At 38.6% G+C, this 21,616-nt stretch overlaps 2 protein-coding genes and 1 long non-coding RNA gene across 5 annotated transcripts; 2 read left to right on the forward strand and 1 right to left on the reverse strand.

Annotated features, from left to right (window-relative positions):
* Positions 1-8,331: 8,331 nt before the first annotated feature.
* Positions 8,332-12,563, forward strand: LOC110756406 (TMV resistance protein N). The gene is made up of 5 exons (XM_021957840.2): positions 8,332-8,878; positions 9,124-10,225; positions 10,465-10,740; positions 10,864-11,775; positions 11,868-12,563. The coding sequence occupies exons 1-5, from the start codon at positions 8,364-8,366 to the stop codon at positions 12,390-12,392; spliced, it is 3,330 nt and encodes a 1,109-aa protein (XP_021813532.1). The 5' UTR covers positions 8,332-8,363; the 3' UTR covers positions 12,393-12,563.
* Positions 12,564-13,148: 585 nt separating this feature from the next.
* LOC110756468 (heptahelical transmembrane protein 4-like) lies at positions 13,149-16,238 on the forward strand. 3 transcript variants are annotated; one of them, XM_021957910.2, is made up of 5 exons: positions 13,149-13,425; positions 14,017-14,254; positions 14,489-14,810; positions 15,083-15,776; positions 15,958-16,238. In XM_021957910.2, the coding sequence occupies exons 1-4, from the start codon at positions 13,401-13,403 to the stop codon at positions 15,734-15,736; spliced, it is 1,239 nt and encodes a 412-aa protein (XP_021813602.1). In that variant the 5' UTR covers positions 13,149-13,400; the 3' UTR covers positions 15,737-15,776; positions 15,958-16,238. The 3 variants fall into 3 exon arrangements, with proteins under 3 accessions (XP_021813602.1, XP_021813603.1, XP_021813601.1); XM_021957911.2 differs by having other exon boundaries at positions 15,986-16,238; XM_021957909.2 differs by having other exon boundaries at positions 15,083-16,238.
* Positions 16,239-17,424: 1,186 nt separating this feature from the next.
* On the reverse strand, positions 17,425-18,086 carry LOC110756477 (uncharacterized). The gene is made up of 2 exons (XR_002526683.2): positions 17,927-18,086; positions 17,425-17,759 (listed from the first exon to the last, which is right to left on the reverse strand). It is a non-coding gene; the product is annotated as an uncharacterized LOC110756477 (long non-coding RNA).
* Between the last annotated feature and the right edge of the window lie 3,530 nt (positions 18,087-21,616).

Raw genomic sequence — 21,616 nt, forward strand, 5'->3', positions numbered from 1 at the left:
TATGTTGGCTTTGATTCACCATCTATCATTCGATATCTGGAGCCCCTGATGGGTGATATCTTTACCGCATGATTTGCGAATTGTCATTTTAAGGAGACAATTTTCCCACTATTAAGGGGAGAAAAATTTGTTCCTAAAGAACAACAAGGCAAACTCATTCCTAAAAAATGACGTAAATTATCGTGGGGTGTACCTACTTTGTCTCATCTCGATCCTCGTATCGCTCAATGCGGAAACGATATGAGGAGGGTCGTTCATCTTCAAAGTATTGGCAATTAAATCCCAGATGCATTTAATGATGCAACAAAAGTGACAAAATCACATATCCCAACAACAAATGCACCTACAAGGATTAATGTCCATAATGGACAAAACAATATGTCAGCAAATGATTCATATGTTGCACGCCTAAAACGTGGCAGACCACTAGGCTCAAAGGATTCAGTTCCTTGAAAGAGGAAGTCGATGGCCAAAATGAATCCAAATGAAATGAATGGAGAACCCACAATTCATGATTCAAATGTCCCCGAAGAGGCACAGGTACTTCCTGAAAGGAAAATGTCCTTGGTGAGACAAATGCCTCTAAATTGGTAGTGATACTTGAAATTTAAGAAATCTCCATAAATTATACAACAACTAATGAATTGTGGAATAGAAAAGAGATTTCATCGATGATATATTTGCATTCTCAGTGGCTACTGAGATCATAAAAGATGATGATATTGAGCCTTACTCTATTGATAAATGCACACAGAGACAAGATTTGCCCAAGTCGAAATATGCAATCTAGGCAGAATTAAATTCTTTTAAAAAATGGAGTTCTTTTGGACCTATTGCTCTAACTCCACCCAATGTGAACCTTGTAGGTTATAAATGGGTATTTACGAGAAAGAACAATGAGAAAAATGAGATCGTAGGTATAAAGCGCAACTCATTGCTCAAGGTTTTTCACAAAGGCCTGGGATTGATTACGAGGAAACATACTCTCTCGTAATGGGTGCAATTATGTTCCGTTACTTAATAAGTTTGGGGGTTTTAGAAAAACTTGACATAAAACTTATGGCTGTCATTACCACATATTTGTATGGAGAATTGGATGCAGATAAATACATGAAAGTCCAAGAAGGACTTAAGCTGCTTTGTATGGACTAAAGCAATCTGGGCGAATGTGGTACAATCGTCTCAGTAAGTATTTACTTAAAAAAGATACACAAGTGATCTTATTTGCCCAACTGTGTTTATTAAGAAATCAAAGTCTGGATTTGTAATAGTGGCAATATATGTCGATGACATGAATCTAGTCAAAATTCCTAAAGAGCTCTAAAAGACTGCTCATTATCTCAAACATGAATTTGAGATGAAAGACCTTGGAAAGACAAAATATTGTATCGGCTTGCAGATTGAGCATAATGCTAGTGGGATTTTGCTTCTTCAATCAACTTATACTGAAAAAGTATTGAAGCGATTTGGCATGGATAAGGCTCATCCACTTAGCACTCCAATGGTCGTTCAGTCCCTTGACACTAAGAAAGATCCATATCGTCCAAAAACGGATGCTGAAATGGTCCTTGGTCTAGAAGTACCATACCTCAGTGCAATAGATGCTTTATTATACTTAGCAAAATGTACCGGACTAGACATAACATTTTTAGTAAATTTGTTAGCAAGATATAGCTCTGCACCAAAAAGCCGACATTGGACCAGCATCAAACATATTCTACGATATCTTTATGGGACAACAGACATGGGCTTATTCTATTCCAGAGAATCGACCAATGCCCCGAGTCTTGTTGGATATGCAGATGCAGGATACCTCTATAATCCTCATAAATGACGCTCACAAACTGGGTATGTATTTACATGTTGAGGAACTGCAATCTCGTGGCGCTCAACGAAACAAACGTTGATAGCTACATCTTCTAATCACTCAAAAATACTAGCGCTCCAAGAAGCCAGTTGTGAATGTGTTTGGTTAAGGTCGGTGATTCATCACATCCGAAACACATGTGCCCTACCCTCAGCAACAGACACTCCAACCATCCTGAATGAAGACAATGCAGCTTGCATTGCTCAGATCAAAGGAGGATACATCAAGGGTGATAGGACCAAGCACATGTCACCAAAGTTTTTCTACACACATGAGCTTGAGAATAGTCAAGAAATCAAAGTCAGACAAATCCGTTCAAGAGATAACCTGGCAGACCACTTCACCACATCTATGCCAAAATGTACATTCCAAAAGCTAGTGCATGGTATCAGATTACGTCAACTCTGCAAGTTATTGAATTGAAGCATGCAAAATAAGGGGGAGCATTCAAGAGTCCTCTAACACAGGACATATGTGAGCTGTACTTTTTTTCCTTTGACTATGATTTTTCCCACTGGATTTTTCCTAGCAAGGTTTTAACGAGGCAATATGTGCGCATTCAACATTGTTCTAATGTCCCAAATGAAGTTGTACCTACTAGGTTTTTCCAAGTAAGGTTTTAATGAGACAACCAATCAAGGGACTTGTGGTCTCCGAGGGGGAGTGTTGTAAAAGTCTTTGAGTGGAGCCCACTAACTATTTATTTGAAGACTTTGGATAAATCTTGTCTGTAACTTGCCCTTACTGCACATTCATAAGAGCCTTGGCTGCTTCCATCCAATTTGCCTATATATCAGCTTCCTACTGCTTTGCAAGACACACCATTAGAGAAGAGAATGAGAGCACGCCAGTGAGGAGAGAAAAGAAAGTGAGAAATCTGAGAGTTATAGAGTTTTATCTGAAAGAGAAAATTCTATCAGTGTAAAATCATAAGAGCAAATATAATTCCACCTCAATATTCAGTGGTACTTTCATACTCTAATTATTTTATAACATTGGATGCGTATAAATCCTTACAGTACATTATGTGACTGCTTTCCTACTGTGATCATATTGCTCTAAAATTATTGCAACATTGGCTTAAAAGCCTATTAAAAGGGAGAAGTACGTGACTATTTAAAAGCCGGTGGACTTGTTGAGGCTGCAATGACTACAATTTACACTCAAGCTATAAATGTTTGGTATTGAATAAAATTGATTAGGCCTTCTTCAACCTATTTGGTCCCAAACTCAAATTTCCCACCTCTAAAAAATAACTATCTGGATTTTGCCCGAACTCAAACCATTTTCCCCTTAACCCTTCATACTCAAATTTAAGTTTGCAACTTTATTAAATTGTTTAAGAATGGTTTAAGTCTACTTAATTTTTTCCATGGATAAATTTTCTTCATTTAATCTTTTTAAATGACTTCATAATTTAATTTTTTGAACAATTTGACGTAAAAAATTGAAATTCCATAAATATAATTTTATTTGAGAAATAGGTGGGTATATTTTATAGAGTTTGGACTGAGTTTTGGGGTTGGATATGATTTATATTAATTTTAAATATTATTTTAACCGTTGGATTTAAATTTCAACCATTGGATTTTTTTTTTTACCATTAAAATAGCTTGGATTTAATATGGATCATTGATTTGGGTTACTGTTGGAATAAAAAAAATAGAAAGAAAAAAAAGAGTTGTGACACTAGTGCACGACACCTTCTGTAGCACCAGAAGTACGGGCCCCATTGTTACCTCGTTGCACATAGGTTGCATCATGGTTGTGTGGGCTCCACGCACAAAAATTCCTGTCCAGACTATAGCTTGTCCTAAGTTTGGATTTTTCCAAATTTTAGCCCCCTACTTTTCTTGGTTGGGAGAGAAATTAGGCTAAAATTTAGGATTTTTTGGGTTCGGCCTCAGGGATTGGAAATGACCTTAGTGACTACAGTATATATTTATAAGGCAGAAAAACTTACTTGTAATTGTTATTTTAGGAGCATCAAATAGGAAACATTTATTTTTATTTTTATTTTTGTTGCGAAATTTGCGTGGTCCTTGCTAGATTTTCTTCCTTTTATGATTGAATGATTTTGGTCGACAAAAATACTTTAGTGGGGGAATAAGATGGAATAACTGCAATGAAAATATGGGCAAGTGAAATTTGATTGAATTTGGTACATGAAAATAAAAAAGACGGAATAATAAGATGGAAATGTGTGTGTGTGTGTGTAAACAAAAGGCGTACCCACAATAGTAACTAAAAGAGTCACATGTAAACAATGGCAACAATCCAAATTCGAAAGTTAACAAATTGCATGAAGGAGTTATGTTATGGTAAATTTTATTTTTCATCTACTACGTGCATGCAATTCGCGCCTTCCATTTATTTTTCCCCAATAGCTCAAGCTTAAAAGCAACTCATTTTTTTATACGGTAAAAGCAACTCCTTATCCCCATCCATTTTCAACCCGTAAGCTTTTCCTCCCTTGAGTATTTCTTCTTCTGCATCAATCCACCCAGCTTGCATCTAACTGTTTTACCAACCTCTTCAAATTTGGGAAACACAACCAACCAAGATCCCTTAACAAATTAAGGGACTTGATACCCGAGAAGTTAACCTATTGCCTTATAATAATAAAAAGTTGAGATGTTGGAGAAAACTAATAGTCTTGTGATCCAAGAACTCAAAAATTGTTGTGATAAAAAGAAGAAAGAGTTTGACGGTGGAGAACAAGCGTTATTCTTATCATCTGTTTTCTCTGCTCCCCTAACACTCTTGGAAATTTGAGGGTCCACATAAAATCACGAAGTATTACCAATTACATTTGTTTAATTATACTTTTTTTGAAAATCAAATTCCATAATCCAATGTAATTGACTATAGAATATCCACTATACCAAATTCAATAATCCATTGTACCTTTAAGGCACTTTAATATTCTTCTACATTTGTTTATTTACACCCATTTCCCCCACTATTTTTTTTTTCAAAACCTTAAATCCAACTATACCATTCAAAATAAATTAAAAAATTTATGTCAACACAAACCTACTCCAAAATTTGATCAGCCACCTCCCATGGCTACTCTCTCTTCTTCTTCCCTCCCCACCCACCCATCCATCCATCCATCCAATCTCCTCAATCCTGACCAGATCAATTGAAAGAGAAAGAGAAATCAAGATAATGAATGTAAAAGGGCTTTGACTTGCATATTAGTGGTCTCGGGTTCGAACCCCCATGACATCTTAGTAGTTTGTGTGCATTGAAAATTAATCTCGGAGGATTTGGATCACTCAAAAATATCTCTCACTGAAACCAATTACGGCTTTAGAGATTGGGACCTTCGCTTTATTCTTCGTGTTGTGCACAAACACTCCAAGACCTTGTCATTGATGGACTATGCAACAGTACACACACAAATTCTTTTGAGAATAAAGCATACACATCGAAGAGAGAAAGAAAGCACACACAAGAATACAATGATTTATAGAGGATCAGCCTCGTGCTTATGTCCTCTTAGTGATCCATCCGAGAAATTCACTAGTATGTAAGAACAACTCTGGTTACAATCTTAAACCCCCTTAGCTCTTACAAGAATCCTAGCTCTCCTTTCTCTCACCCTTTGCTCAAACCCTTAATGCCCTTGGAAAAACACCCTAGAATTCCCTCTTGAAATCTATTGTGTCTTTCTCTTGAAAATTCTCTCTTGAATTTTCCTCTCCTTAATTTAACCTAAATTTATAATGCATAGGACTTAAGTTACAAGTTGACTAGTGTATGGGCTTTTTCGTTCCAGCAGCTTGACGAATAGGCCTGGGCTGCTGTAAAGAGCAAATGGCTGGAATCGCCCCTTGTGTCTGAGTTCGAGAATCAAACCCCAAGTGTGCTTCGAAAGGGTAGCGGAGCCTTAGGAAACACCCTAGTTATCTTCACCAACAAAAAAGATAATTGCTTGCAGATAAATATTTAGGCTTGACATGAGAAGTTTGTGGCATGGGAGCTGAGCATTCATGAGTTTAGCATGAGAGAGAGAAGGCTTGGGTTTCCTATGAGAAACATAGGCTCGAAGTAAGGGGAAGAGAGAGTTTTTGGGAGGATTTGTTGAGGAGAGAGAGGAAGAGATGAGGAAGAGGAACGGGTGGCTTGAGCAAGTTTTTGGCAGCTTGACGAAAGTTCTGTCAAGTACTGGAACAGTTCTGCCAAGAGGGAAAATGGGGAAGAAGGATGAATAGTGCACGAAATTGCTAGGTTTTGAAGATGAGAGGAAAGCTTGCTCTCTGAATATGTGTTATGAGAGAGAGAGCGAGGAAGAAGATGAAAGCATGGGTGGCTTTAGCATATTTCCAGCAGCTTGACGAAAGCTTCGTCAAGCTCCTGGGCGATTTGATAGAAGAGAAAATGGGAAGCAATGGAAGAACAAGGCTTGAAATCGGAGGGTTCCAGAGATGAGAGATGATGCTTGCTCTCTCTGGATGTGGGTTTTGAGAGAGAGAAAGGAGGAAGATGGAAGAACAAAGCATGAAATTGAAGGATTCCAGAGGGGATGCTTGCCTTCGATCGGTTTTGTTGTGTGTTTTGCTGGGAAGAAAGTGGCTCCTGTTATAGGCGTTAAAAACCTTAATTTTGTCAAGCCACCCTCTCCCCTTTTTCCTCACTTTCTTCCATTTACTCTTGTTTGGTGAAATTTCCCTAGCCTGAACCCATAGGCACGCAGCTTTTTGGGGTTCCAAGGTCCTCAGGCAGCTGGGCTTCTCCATGTGGGTGAGGAGCCGCCCACTTTTGTTTCTTGTTTTCTCACCAAAGCTTGAAGAGGAAAGAATGGGTAAGGGTGCTTGGTCAAAAAGGTGATCAGCACATGGGTTTGCTTGGTTTTGGTGGTTTGGCTGCGATATGGTTTTAACAGAGATACACGACGTTGGATATTTTATAAGGTGCTGGGCTGGGCTGTTTTGTTTCCAACGGCTTGTGAGTTCCCTTTGATTTCGTCAGACTGTTGGAAGCTTTGGCTAATGTGGATTTTCTCACGTGTTATAGGCTATTAGGTTTTCTTAAGGTGATGGGCTACTAGGTTTTTCTCTCATGCTTACCCATATGTTTGGGCTCAAGGAATGGGTACTCCCAAGTAGCCCAAAACTTCCACTCCTTGGACCATTAATGGGCCTTGTGAATACTCGTAACCATCCATACCACAACCCGCTCAGCAAGCCCCAGGCGTTCGCGTGGCTTAGGCCCACTTAAGCTTGTAGCGTGGCGTGTTGCTTATTTGCTTGGCGTGGCATGTGTGCAAGCACATATGACGAACTTTCACGTGCCCAAATCAGGTTTCTTCTCAATAAAGTATAGCATTGGGCCGATATTATATTTGGGCCTAGCCTTGGATTTTTTGGGTCAACAACTAGGAATAGGAAACCAAAACCCTATTTAATTAGGCTAAGAAACCCTAATAAAATAAGAAATCACGTCAAAATAGGAGAGAATCACGCCAACCGCTTGGACATGTTGCGTGTCTGGGAACTGCTGCTCGAGTGTGCCTCCTTGCCACTCGAGCACCTGGGTTCATGCCAAAAATTGGGCTATGCCGCTTGAGCGTCAATACCTTCTTCTTCTTCACCCGTTGCATCTTCTTCATCTCAAACCGCTCCTCCTTACAGCCATTTTGGTTCCTTCTTTCCTCCCTCATCACGGTGAGCCAAAAACTTCAACACTTCGCTAGTGGTTGTTGTGGGACCAATGGTACAAGAGAAAATGAAGTTGAGACAATTAGAGCCAATATTCGAGTTTGGAGCAGACAATTAAATCTTTAAAAAATCGTAAGTGCGAACTACCTAAAATAACCATTTTACCCTTATATTTGATAAAAAATTATAACAAGTTATGAGGGTACGGAACATAAGTTCAGAGACAACATGAATCATTTTTCGAATTCGAATAACAAAATGAAAATTTGGGCATAAGTTCAAGGACTATTGCTCTTAAAAAGTCTTTGTCAAAACTCTTGAAAAGCTAGATAAGTTCAGGGACTACATGAAAGTCAGATTAATGACTTGTGTCACATGAAATCCATATGGGGGTTTATGTAAGAAAAAAATTGGCTTATCAAGTCGGGGAAAAAAAAAGGTTAACTTGATAGTTTGACTGACGGTGGAGGGAAGTTGATTTTGCAAGATTAGTGCAAAATGTAATTGACCTGCACGTTGTCCAGATCAAAAAACAATTGGTAAAGATCACTTATTGCCAATTGTCAGATTTATTTAAATAAAAGTCAATAATTGAAATATATAATAGAAACATAAAAACCTTTTTTTTAAGCTGAAAGATTAAAGATAACTTAATAAAATATTGCAACATGTTTAAATAAAAATTAAAAATAAATATATGGAGTTCTCTCCTGATGTCGGCCGGACCTAAGCAAGTGGTGTATGTATTATATGTATGTGAGGGCGCAACTTGTTGCATTGAAAAGAATCAGCAAACAAATAACTTTTGCGTCCCCGAGAGCTAGGTAGCAATGGTGGGTATTTGCCCAGCCTATGAACTCCTCTCTTCATCCTCGTCCTCAAAGCATTGGACTTACGACGTGTTCTTGAGTTTCAGAGGCGAAGACACACGCAAAAACTTCACGGGTCACCTCCATATGGCACTAAAAGACGCCGGAACCAATGTCTTTATTGACGATGATGAGCTTAGAAGAGGGGAAGATATATCAGCGGAGCTGGTGCGGGCAATCGAAATGTCCAGGATCTCTGTCATCGTATTCTCGAGGAGCTATGCCACTTCCAGTTGGTGTCTTGAGGAGCTTGTGAAGATCATGGAGTGTAAAAGAACACTAAGGCAAATGGTTTTTCCAATATTCTATGATGCTGATCCTTCAGATGTGAGGAAACAGACTGGTAGTTTTGGAGAAGCATTTGTGAAACACTCTGACCGCTTCCTGTTAGATATGGATAAGGTACTGAGGTGGAGATCTGCTCTTACTGAAGCTGCAACTTTGTCTGGCTGGGATCTCAGAAACACTGCTGATGGGTAAATATATATTTTATGCTCCCTGGACAATTATTTAACTTCTTTTACTTTCTATTACTTAACAGAATTTGAAGAGATTTTGATTATTCAATTTATGAGTACATGTTGAACTTTACGTTCGTAACCGAAAAGGAAAAAAAGTTGAATTTTACTTTCTTGTACAGAGGAAAAGAATAAGTACATAGTTATTGATTCAGTTTAATTTTGTAGAGGCTTACTATTTCTGAATACAATTTACCTACCAGGCATGAGGCAAAGTTTATCAAGAAAATTATTGATGAGATTACTAGGCACCTGAACAGCACATACTTATTTGAAGCGGTCTACCCAGTTGGAATTGATTTTCGCGTAGAAAACATGAGCAGTCATCTATATGTAGGATCAGATGATGTTTGCATAGTCGGAATTTGGGGGATGGGTGGAGTGGGTAAAACAACCGTTGCCAAAGCCATCTATAACCGATTTTATCATATCTTTGAAGCTAAAAGTTTCCTTTCAAACGTTAGGGAAGCTGCAAAGCAATATAATGGTTTGGTTTGCTTGCAAGAACAACTTCTGTCTGATGTCTTGAAACCAACCAAGATAAAGGTAGATAGTGTTGACAGAGGGATCAATGTGATCAAAGAAAGACTTCGAGGTAAAAGGGCACTTGTCATAATTGATGATACAGATCGAGTGGACCAACTAAATGCATTAGCTGCAAATCGTAATTGGTTTGGGCCAGGAAGTCGAATCATTATAACCACAAGAGATGAACATTTGCTGAAGCAACTTGAAGTTGATGCAATATATTTGGCTCCAGAAATGAATGAAACAGAAGCTCTAGAGCTTCTCAGTTGGCATGCCTTTAAAAATAGTTACCCTAAAGAAGGATATTATGAACTCTCGAAAAGTGTAGTTGCTTACTGTGGAGGTTTACCTCTAGCACTACAAGTTCTAGGTTCTTTTCTTGTTGGAAGAAGCGTACCAGAGTGGAAAAGTGTGTTGGAGAAGTTGAAAAGAAGTCCTCATCACGAAATTCATGAAAAGCTTAGAATAAGCTTTGATGGGCTAAATGATGATAATGAGAGGGATATATTCCTTGATATATCTTGCTTCTTTATTGGTATGGACAAGAACAATGTCAACCAAATATTGGATGGTTGTGACTTTTCTGCAGAAATAGGAATGAGTGTGCTCCTGCAAAGGTGCCTTGTAACTGTTAGCGAAACAAACAAGCTGATGATGCATGATTTGATTCGAGATATGGGAAGAGAAATTGTCCGTGAAAAATTCCCGAAGGAGCATGGAAAACGTACAAGATTGTGGCATTATAAGGATGTAGCTGATGTATTGACAAAACACTCTGTAAGAACTTTTCCAATCAATGCTTTTTATGTTTCACATACTCATATATTCTATGCCATGTGTTGCCGTTAGGGGATATATCTTGCCAAGATTATGCAAAATCAACAACTACAAAATTTGTAATGGTATTAAGTAGAACCATGCAGTAACCAGACTGTTCGTCGTGCATCTCTCTGTGATCAATTTAGAGCAATCTTCACACAGAAACTCCTTTCCTAATTATTATTTATTTTTAACAGGGAACTGAAGAAGTAGAAGGGCTCGTGCTAAAGTTGCCAAGATGTAACAAGGTTAGTTTCAGTGCAAAAGCATTTACAAAGATGCAGAGACTGAGATTGCTCCAACTCAACTACGTACAGCTCAATGGAGTCCATCAATGTTTTCCCAAAGAGTTAAGATGGCTCTGTTGGCATGGGTTCCCTCTAAGGTTCATACCGAAAGACTTTAGTCTACAAAACCTAGTTGCTCTTGACCTGACGTATAGCAACCTCTGCCAGGTTTGGAAGGATCCTCCGGTAAATACAGCTCAACCAAATTATTATTGATTTGATTTTGGTGTTGTGCATACTAACATGTTGCTTTCTGTTCTCTTTTATTTGGACTTTGATTTCCGCTTCCTTTTGGGTTTACGCAAACAGTTGCTTGAGAAGTTGAAGTTTCTTGATCTAAGTAACTCCCATCACCTAACACTGTCACCAGACTTTTCAAAACTCCCGAATCTCGAACAATTGATGCTCAAAGGCTGTGTGAGTTTGCCTGAGGTTCACGAATCCATTGGACATCTTGGAAGACTTTCTGTTGTAGATTTGGAAGACTGCAATCTGCTCAAGGATCTCCCAAGGAGTTTATACAAGTCAAAATCTATTGAAGTTCTTGTTCTTTCTGGCTGTTCAAGATTTGAAAACTTGGCTGAAGACTTGGGGGAGATGGTATCCTTGACAACTCTTCTTGCAGACAGAACAGCCATACGGAAAGTACCATTTACTATAGTAAGACTGAAGAACCTTAGAAACTTATCTCTATGTGACCGGAAATGGTCTCCGTCCACAAGATTCGGTCTTAAAAGGTCATGGGCCTTGCCACGAAATATTCCTAAATCGCCTGATTTATTGCTTCCTTCATTCCGGGGCTTGAACTGTCTAGAAAAGTTGAGTCTTGCAAACTGCAATTTAACTGATGGTGCAATTCCTAATGGCATTTGGGGTCTACCTCATATAGACCATTTAGATATAAGTGGAAATCATTTTCATACCTTACCAAACGTCAGTGGCCTTTCCAAGCTGAACTTTCTATCCTTGGATCATTGCACAAACCTTCGAGCCATCACAGATTTACCAAAGAATTTGTGCAAACTGTCGGCAAATTACTGCACTGCACTGGAAAGATTGCCAAATTTTTCAGAAATGACAAGTAACTACATCACGTGTATTACATCTGATGGACTACCTAATCACATTTTAGGCATGGGTAATCTTAATGAGGAACTAGTGTGGATTTACATGCAAGGGTGCAAATCAATCACTGTTTATCTTAAGAAGTTTTTGCTAGAGGTGCGCTCTCTCTCTCTCTCTCTCTCTCTCTCTCTCGGAGCAGGATCATGTATTAATTTTACACATTGCTTTAACAAATGTTGCTCCTCTAGGGATGGAGACCGGTTCCTGGATTTGGTCATACTCTCAATGCAAAGGATATTCCAAACTGGTTCCCCTACATCGGGGGTTACTCTCTCACTTTTGAGGTGCCTCAAGCTATTCATACTTTATATGAGTTCGTTGTTTGTGTCGCTCAACGTACTCTTCGTGAGCCGGAATCTATAAACACACATTCAATTGTAATGCTTAATTTAAGTAAGGGCACTACTCACGGCTGGGTATTTTCAATGCAAAACCGCAAGTTGGGAGATCACCTTTGGATTGCAGTTGCAGAGCCAGTTGAGACGGGTTTCGAGGCCGGCGACAAAGTTTTGGTTGTTGTATATGCTACACCAGAGATCTATGTGAAGGAAATCGCGCTCAGTCTATTATGGTACAAATTTATTAATGGCAAAAAGATTCGATATCTCTCAGTCTCAACGGATAATGGTGTACGGTTCGAATCATCCGAGGGCATTGAAGAATTTTCAATTGGAGATCAACTCCCCTGCTATGAGGCAGGGCCAAGCGATTAGTGTTTCTTGAGCAGCAAGCCATTGCTAGCCTAATCATGATGGTGATGATGAGCATTATGTTTACTTTATTTAGAAGATTGTCACGCAGACTCAATTTTTGTTATGCTTACTTTATTTAGAAGATTATCATGCAGACTTAATTTTTGTTTTTTCTACTTCTTTTGTGGTTATGCTCTCTTGAATTTTCTTTTGTATTATTTTATTTTATTTTAGGTATGGAAAAGAAAAATATAATTTAGAGATCATAGCAAATATATAATATCTTTTTCTTTGCTGGGAAGATTGAGGATAACTTATTTAAATATTCTAACATGTTTAAATAAAAATGTTGACTTTTAATTAGATAACTAAACAAATGGATCATCATTTGCGTGTTAGAACTTGTGTAATGTTAGTATTTAAAATGTTTATTAAGAAAAGAGGAAGAAATAAAAAAGTAATATCGATAAGACGTGTTCCTTCATTACTGAAGTTCTGATCAGAACCAGTGCTGGACATAGCAATGGGTACTAGGACAGCCCTTGAAGCTTTCTCTTCATCCTCATCCTCCTCAAAGCATTGGATGTATGGTGTGTTCTTGAGCTTCTGAGGTGAAGACACACGCAAAAATGCTCCGTTCTGTTATGTCGTTTCAACGCTCCCTGGTATTTAATTATTATTTTACTTTATTTTTTAATTTTAAATACTTAAAAGATTTTAAAATATGCGATGTCGTTTCAACGCTCCCTGGTATTTAACGACAGCACCGAAAATTCATCCCACCGAGCGCTACTTGTCTGTCCCTTTCTCACCACACTGTTTTCTGCTGAATTTTCTACTTTTCTCGGGGAATTTTCTTTCCCTGGAATTTTTTTTTTCCCAGGAAAGATAGTTTTTCCGAGAAAAAAAAAAAAAAAAAAGAGTATCTAGACCTGCCATTGTTTCTATCGACGCTTTTCTTTGGTAGTTTCCATAAAAGAAACCCAAATTTAAAAAATATAAAATAAAAAACTCTTCTGGGTTTTGATCATGGGCGGTGATTCTCCAATATCAGGTGGTTTTCTCATCTGTCTTCTAAATCTAATGTTTTGTCGTCGAATTTTGTGTTATTTAATAATCTATTGATCTTAATCATGGTATATGAAACATCGATTACATTGTGGCCTGGCTCAACTACTTTGCATATATTTTCTTGGGAAAGCTCTCAATGTGTTGAGAATTGTTCTGTTTTGTTAATAAATTTGTGATGTCTTTGAAGATTAGCTGTTCGGGGAGAAGATAAAAAGGCAATAAATTCCACAAAAGAAACCATAGTCTGGATAATTTTGTGTAATATCAAAGGTATATATGAAATATTTAATCATATGCCGATATTAGAGCGAATTCCGAAATGATATAAGCAAGATAAGAATATGGGATGATGTGCGTATCAGTAATGAAATGAACCCCTCTGGTATTGCTCAGATTTTGTGAATGTGATGCATGTTCCCTTGTATAACTCTGTTTCTCAAAGAAACGTTTTTGCCCTTCAATGCCTATTGTATTAGCTTATGATGTCTTTCCTCAAATTTTCATGAGACATTAGTTTGTAGTCTTGTTTTTAGTATGAGGATGCTCCTCAATGCTTCTTGTTTCTGGGTTGTAGAGATGAGAGCATTAAATAATCAATTTGACTGCGAAAATGGAAACAAAGTGTCTTCGAAAGAAGGGAAGGGAACGAGGCTATGGAAGAAAGTGAAATATCAGCTTATTGAATACCATGCATTGCCTAGCTTTTTAAGGGACAACGAGTACATTCTGGGTTATTACCGATCAGAATGGCCATTGAAGCAGGTGTTTCTAAGCATCTTCTCCATTCATAATGAGACTCTCAATGTGTGGACGTAAGTACTTTAGCTCAAAAACTTATTACGTTTTTATAATCCAAGTCCAAAGCTTATTATGTTTTTCTTTTCTCTCGTTCTTATTTATTTTACATCTATGTGGTCAATACTTGCACTGTGATACATGATTTGGATTATATTTGAAGCTGTGCCTCTCATGAAAATAACATTGATTGCTGAGAAATGCTTTTAAGACCGTTGCTCTTAAACTTTGTTTGCTTTTTTTTTTCCCAGGCATTTGATCGGGTTCTTCCTTTTCCTTTTCCTAACCATATACACAGCAACAAAAGCTCCAGACCTCATGGATCTTTCTTCCTTCCAACGTTTGCCTGACATGATTAGAAGAGCTGATTTGTACAAAATTCATCCAGAACTGTTGAATTGCCTCCCTTCACTACCCAACATGTCTGATATTTATAGATTAAAAGACGATTTTAAGCACTCTTTGCCCTCTATGGATTTTATCTCCTCAGTGTCAGGGAATATAAGGGAACTTCTCGCCAAGTGCTTGCCTGAGCGATTCTCCCATGCCTATCAAACAGAGAATTCTGTTCTGGTATTGTCCTGCATCCTTGATATTGAAATGTAACTCTGCTTGTAGTATGATGCAAAACTGTCATTCAGTACTTTTCAAATTCTTTCACCACATTTGTTTTCCTTTTATTCAAGAGTTTTTCTTCAAGCTACCTGATACATGCCATTTTCTATGAATTTTCTGTATCAAAGCCGTTCTATATACCTATGGGAACATAATATTTAATTTGATGTTGTCCTTGTGTTTCCATGTTTCACAGCCTGATTCCTTTGTTACTTGTTTAATAACTGCAGCATGGAGTTACAGATGATGTGATGAACATGGTGGCCCCCCTTATGTATCGACCTATTACAAGGTGGCCCTTCTTTGTCTTCCTAGGTGGAGCCATGTTCTGCTTGCTAGCCAGCAGCACATGCCACCTCCTTGCTTGCCATTCAGCTCGCCTTTCCTACATAGTGCTTAGATGTGACTATGCAGGCATCGCTGCACTCATCACAACCTCATTTTACCCTCCTGTTTACTACTCCTTCCTGTGCAACCCTTTCTTTTGCAACCTCTACTTGGGCTTCATAACAATACTAGGTATCGCCACCATTGTTTTCTCCCTCCTCCCACTTTTTCAAGGACCCAAGTTCCGTAGTTTTCGTGCTTCTCTCTATTTTGGGATGGGTGTGTCTGGTGTCGTTCCTTTGGTTCATAAACTCATAGTGTTCAGGAATCAACCAGAAGCCCTTCAGACAACCGGCTATGAAGTGCTAATGGGGGTTCTTTATGGACTGGGGGCTTTGATTTATGCTACAAGGATACCGGAGCGGTGGAGACCGGGGAAGTTTGATATTGCTGGCCAGAGTCACCAGCTTTTCCATATCTTGGTTGTGGCGGCAGCTTACACACACTATCGTGCTGGGCTGGTGTACCTAAGATGGAGAGACTTAGAGGGTTGTTAACTTGTTACTATTGAGACTTTGGGGCCAGAATTTGATCATAGTAAGTTTGTCTTTTCTAGCCCTTCTTCTGTATTGGGGTTGGGTTCTTTTTGTCTTTGAAAACCTTCTTTGAAAAATTGAATCAAGGTGTAGCATTACTTTTTCTCTTTGGCCATAATGAAGTTTGTAGTGTAAAGTCTGAAAGTTTGGACATTTTTCTTTTATTGATCAAAACCTTCCAGCTATGTAATTACAAGTGTACCTGTATAGGCTCCACCTGGTTTAGCAGGTTAGGACAAATCCCCTCAATTTGCATCCAAGGGGCTTGCGTGAACGGGCAGCCTTGAAGTAAATGGTTCAAGTTTCACTGGAGGTGACAGTGCTGTTGATCCTTTGGAATGAGTTGAAAGAGGGAAATAAAGGTGAAATTGGTGACTAAAAGTCATGAGTTTTGTACTTGTATTCACGAACTTATTGTTCACCACTTTATGCAAAAGACTCGTACTTTGTGTGTGTGTGCTTATATGTACGTACATTTCTAACGTCTTCTTGCTTTTATAAACCAAGTTTCAGAGATGAATATATATTCACTTTAATGTTTACTCCTTTCCGATCAAATCTTTGAGATATTTGAGGAAATTAAAATATCCTGAAGACGATGGTCATTCCTATGTTTTCTATTGGTGTGTCATTGGGTCGTGTTGGGTTAGCTGTGGCGATTCCCTTAATTCGTTTTTTTCTTAAATTGTACTCCAATCCAAATTAGCCTCACCTCCAATGAATTGTTAATTCCCTTAATTATTTTAGACTGCAATAATATATTTTGTATTGTTATCTAATGTACTTTAATCATCTTGTAACCAATGTAGCATCATCAAGACTCTTATATCCCTCTTCTTATAAATATCTATATATATAAAGCAAAAGGCAGAGAATGGTGAAACATTCAAAATACCAAAAAATGCCCTTGGTTAATGCAAACATTAAGAATTGAAATTATTAATTAAATGAGGATAATATGGTAAATTCATACTTTTTCATATTAAAAAAATTAAAATTAAAAGAAAAATCAGATAATGGATCCTATTTTTATAGAACACAACTACCCATTATCTTTTTTAATTTTAAAATAATTTTCTTTTATTTTTTAAAAGCCTCTCGCAAGCGCGGAAGCGCGTGCGGAGAGGCTAGTATGCAAGAACTAATGATATACCATCACTAAGACTCTTATATCCTGTCTTATAGATATATGCAAGACGACCTCATTCACTCCAAATCAGAAATTGTTTGGTCATTGAATTATATCACTGTGAAATGGCACACTTATTTTTGGTCAAACAAGTTGCAGATCTTTAGTTTCAATTTTATAGTTGTTGAAATCCCTTTTAACATTTCTATCATATTTTGGCTGTTGGTGATAACTAATGCGTATCTCTCATTCAGATTATAGCTGTTGGTTTTGACATGTTAGTTACTTGAAATTTTAGAGAAGTTATTGGGCTGTTAATCATCTACTGCCTATACAAGTAGTCTGATGTACTTTTGCAGAACAGACTATTTTTCTAACAGATGATGTAGATGAAAGGACAAGTAATGGGGTGTTAGTTGGATTGGCGCAGGCCTCTGGTATTCTCCCAAGTGTTCTTGGGTTCAAGTCCCATGGTAACCGTGTGTGAGTTTCCCCCGGACAATAAATTAGCCACAAGGTCAATACTGAAAATACAAGTTATAACCAATTACTATAGAATAGATGAACCCAAATTGCAGAGAATCCTAAAACCCCAAACACTTTCAGCAATCTGGCCAAAATACAAATCACACAACTGAAAAACTATTTGCTGATTTTTGCAGAGGGTTTAATTGGACAAATATTTAAAGGAGATGGCTACGAAGGTGGTTGAGAAAAATGGATGAGACTGCAGGTCTTAGATTAGAGGTGCACCCATTGGAGGAGGTGGTGGGCTTTGTTGCTTCCGAAAGTTTCCTGCTGGAGGAGGGGGTGGGCTTGGTCTGATTTTCCGGCCAAATTTGCTCACCTTCAAATCTGTAGCCAAATATAAAACACATAACATAATGTATCCTTGATCAACAATTGCTAAATAAAAGTACAAATTAAAGGAAATGAGAAAGAAAAAAAATATTCAGGGTACAACTCAAATTCTCAAAAGGAATTCTAAATTTCAAAAACTGTTTCTGAATCGCGAACCGAACCTGCATGAATCTGAGATGGATGCATGAGCAAGATGGATGCAATGAACATAAACATAATGAGAAAGCGGACGAAGGAAGAGAGACCAGCCATTGATTATATAAAATTATCTCTTGTTTGGAACTTAGTTCTTACCCCTTGATCACAACTATGGCCCTTATGATAATTATATAGTGAGTGTGAGTGCCTAAGTTGAGTAACTTTGAACGATTTAATTAATTACAAAGCGTGTTGAATGGGGTTGACTGGAATTAGGTCGAGATGCATATTTTAAAGGTTAGTCCATGGAGAAATGATGTTACAAGTTGACTTTAATTTCTTTTAAGGATGCCATTTAGGTATAAATATTCCTTGAAAGCACATGGATTCTTGCTTGAAAGTCTGCAAACTTAATTAACCTAGTTTCATAAGACCTTATATATTCCTTTAATTGTTTGTACGTACTATTATAGGAAAAAGTTCTCTAGCCAGACCACACATCAAAAGAAGATGCATTATATTTTTGGTAAATACCACAAGGAGTCCCCACACTCAAAGGATGGGATTAATCACCGCTCGGAGTTCAACTTGCCCCTAACTACAAAGTACTTCCAATGAGTTTCAAACCCTGCCATTGAGGCACCAAATAGCTAGCCAGCTGGAGGTGGTAGTTTGCCAACCGCACCACACCTGCCATACTATAAATCTGGACTGTTTATCATGTTGATCGTTTTGCGAATGCAGAGTCTAGAATCTAGACTGGAATGTTACTAGGTACACGCATTTCCACTCTTAAGTTGTAATGACCTCTTAAGAAATACATATGATCCTCACAATTGCTTTCAGATGAGATAAAAATAATAAAATTAAGCAAGTAAAGTAAAATGATGTCACGCTTGATACTGTTGTAGGGGTCTTTTTCTTCTGGCAGCTACGAATGGGCTGGGCTGCTGTAAGGAGCAAATGAGTGAAATTACCCCCTTGTGTCTGAGTTCAAGAACTAGGCCCCAAGAATGTTTCGAAAGGCCAGTAGAACCTTAGGAAACACCCTGGTTGTCTTCACCAACAAAAATAACGATGGCTTACAGATAAATCCTTTAGCTTGGCATGAGAGGCTTGTGGCATGGGAGCAAAGCAATCATGAGTTTAGCATTAAAGAGAGAGTATGAGAAATAGGGGTTCTAAGGAAAGGGGGAAGGTATTTTGGAAGGATTTGTTGAAGAAAGAGAGAAAGAGGAAGAAAGGTGGGTTTGTTGAGCAGTTTCCGGCAACTCAACGAGAGCTGTATCAAACTTTGGAACAGTCTAACAGGAGCGAAAATGGGAGGAAATGGAGGAATAGGGCACGAAATTGCAGGGTTTTGTAGGTGAGAGAGGAAGCTTGCCCTCCATATGTGGGTTGGTTTTGATGGGTAGAAGAAGCTCCCTTTTATAGGCACAAAGAATCCCTAATTTCATCTAACCTTCTTCTCCCTTTTCGTTGCTCCTTCCCACTTGATCCTATTTGATGCAATTTTCCTATTCAAGGCGCATGGGTAAGGAGCCCTTTGTGGTTCCAAGGTTTTGACACAGCTGGTCTTCTCCATAAGGGTGAAGCACCACCTGCTTTCCCTCTGGTTTTTCAAGATAGAGCTTGCAGTGGAAAAGAATATGGATAGAGGCTTTTGTCTGATGGGTATTCTTCCTACACTCATGGATTTCCGTTGGTCTCTGTCATGGCTTCCTATTTGACCATCTTGAAGTCCTAACAAGAATGGAGCACGACGCCAGGTTTTTCATAAGGCTTTGGGCTGGGCTCGTATGTACAGTGTTGGGTCTTTAGCTTGTTACTTCTATCGTTTGACAGGTTTTCGTCAAGCTGCTGGAAGCAGTTTGCCTGTTGCGTTTTTAACAAAGTATTTTGGGCATTCTAATTAACACAGGGTTTTCTAAGCAGACCATTGTATTCTTTCTAAGGCTTTGGGTCATATTCTCTCTCTCATGCTAGCTCATGTGTTTGGGGCCAAGAAATGGGCTTGAATTTTGGTACTCCCAAGTAGCCCAAAATTCTCATTCCTTGATCCCTTAAATAGGCCTTGTGAACGCTTGTACCCATCCATACCACAACCTTCTCAGCAAGCCCCGGGCATTTACGTGGCTTGGGCCCACTTAAGCTTGTAGCGTGGCTAGGTGTAATAATAATGATTTTCGCTTGGCATTGCATGTCGCTTGGCGTGCTTGAATTTTGTCGTCTTTGAAAAGAGACATAATGCTTGACAGGATAATTAGCATGGGCTCTTAGAGCTAGTGTATTTTATAGGCTCATTTCAATTCTTAGCATGACGGATTACACATTTATTTGGCATGGCATGCGGATCGTGGCTCGTGCAAGCGTGCATGAAGAATTTCGCATGCTCTGAATCGGGTTTCTTCTTAATAAGGTGTCGCACTGGGCCGGGAATTTATTTGGGCCCAACCCTTGATTTTTTGGGCCTCAACAACTTCAAAGGAACGGAAGCAATGTAAAAGGGATCTTGAGCCTCCACCTTTAGAGATTGTGAGCAAATTCAAATCGAAGATGTGCTGATTTCTTTTTTAGGTCCAAATGAATGCCCTAATAAACATATATTGGGCTGGAGCCTCCCTCTTTTGCGGGCTCAAGATTGTTTTAACCCGAAAACCGAAAGCCCAATCTATTTTGTTTCGATATCTTCTTCCATTTTTCTCTTTTTCATTTCTCTCACTCACAGTTGGCCACAGCCTTCTCCAGTTAACGACCGCTCTAAACCATCAATGCAGGTCGCCACCACGGCTTCAAGCTTCGCGCTTCACACGCGCATGTTAGCAGTGCCAACCACTCGCCGAGCCCTAAACTCTAGCCGCACCCAAAAGACGTTGTCCCCTACCCTTCCTAGAGCTTCCCTCTCCACCAATTTCCTCTCTCCCTTCCTCAGCACCAGCATCTCCTCCGAATTTTCCTAGAGCTAGTTCTAGTATTACTCTCTGCTTGTTTAACAGATTGGCATGATTGAAGGACGACCTAACTTAATAGTCAGCACCCTTTTATTATTAAGTCATGACAGTAGGATATAACTAGAAGATGACCGGACCAATGTTTGATCATAGGTGATAGGTCGATGCTTTTTTTTTTTTTTTTTGTTGGACCCTGGAGATTAAAACCAGGGCGGAAATAGCGCAAGCAAAAACAGAAGCAGGAGTCCAATTAGGAGGGGACTACAAGCATGCATACAACACAGTCAAAGACCAAAACATGATACAAGTTAAAGCAAAAATGCCAGATAAAGAAAAGAAACAGACGGTGCCATAGATGGGCAAAGGACGATGCTGGGGAGGCAATAATGGGATCGCCTTTGTTGTCAATTTTACATTTTGATAGTATTGGTCAATTCACCAAGTGATAGTAGCTACAGAGTGCAACTATTAAAATAGCGGCCAGAGGTAGTTATAGTAGTGCTAATGCGTTGGTTATTGTTCTTAGGACTCTATCTTGTATTTACGTTTATCCCATGTGGGATTCCTCTTGCTTATCTGATTACATTGTATTCTTATCATACTTGATATAGGACTCTATCTATAATGCTGTATAAATCAATACAATATGCCCTCATGGCAGACGTCCGAAATATTTTAGTCCTAGTGAAGCAGTTGAATATGGCATCATAGACAAGGTACTTCCAATAGAAAGAGTTATTACATTTTTAGTCTAATTCATAC

The sequence above is a fragment of the Prunus avium genome, chromosome 5 (assembly GCF_965620075.1).
Source record: "Prunus avium chromosome 5, drPruAviu1.hap1.1, whole genome shotgun sequence".
Taxonomy (NCBI): Eukaryota; Viridiplantae; Streptophyta; class Magnoliopsida; order Rosales; family Rosaceae; genus Prunus; species Prunus avium.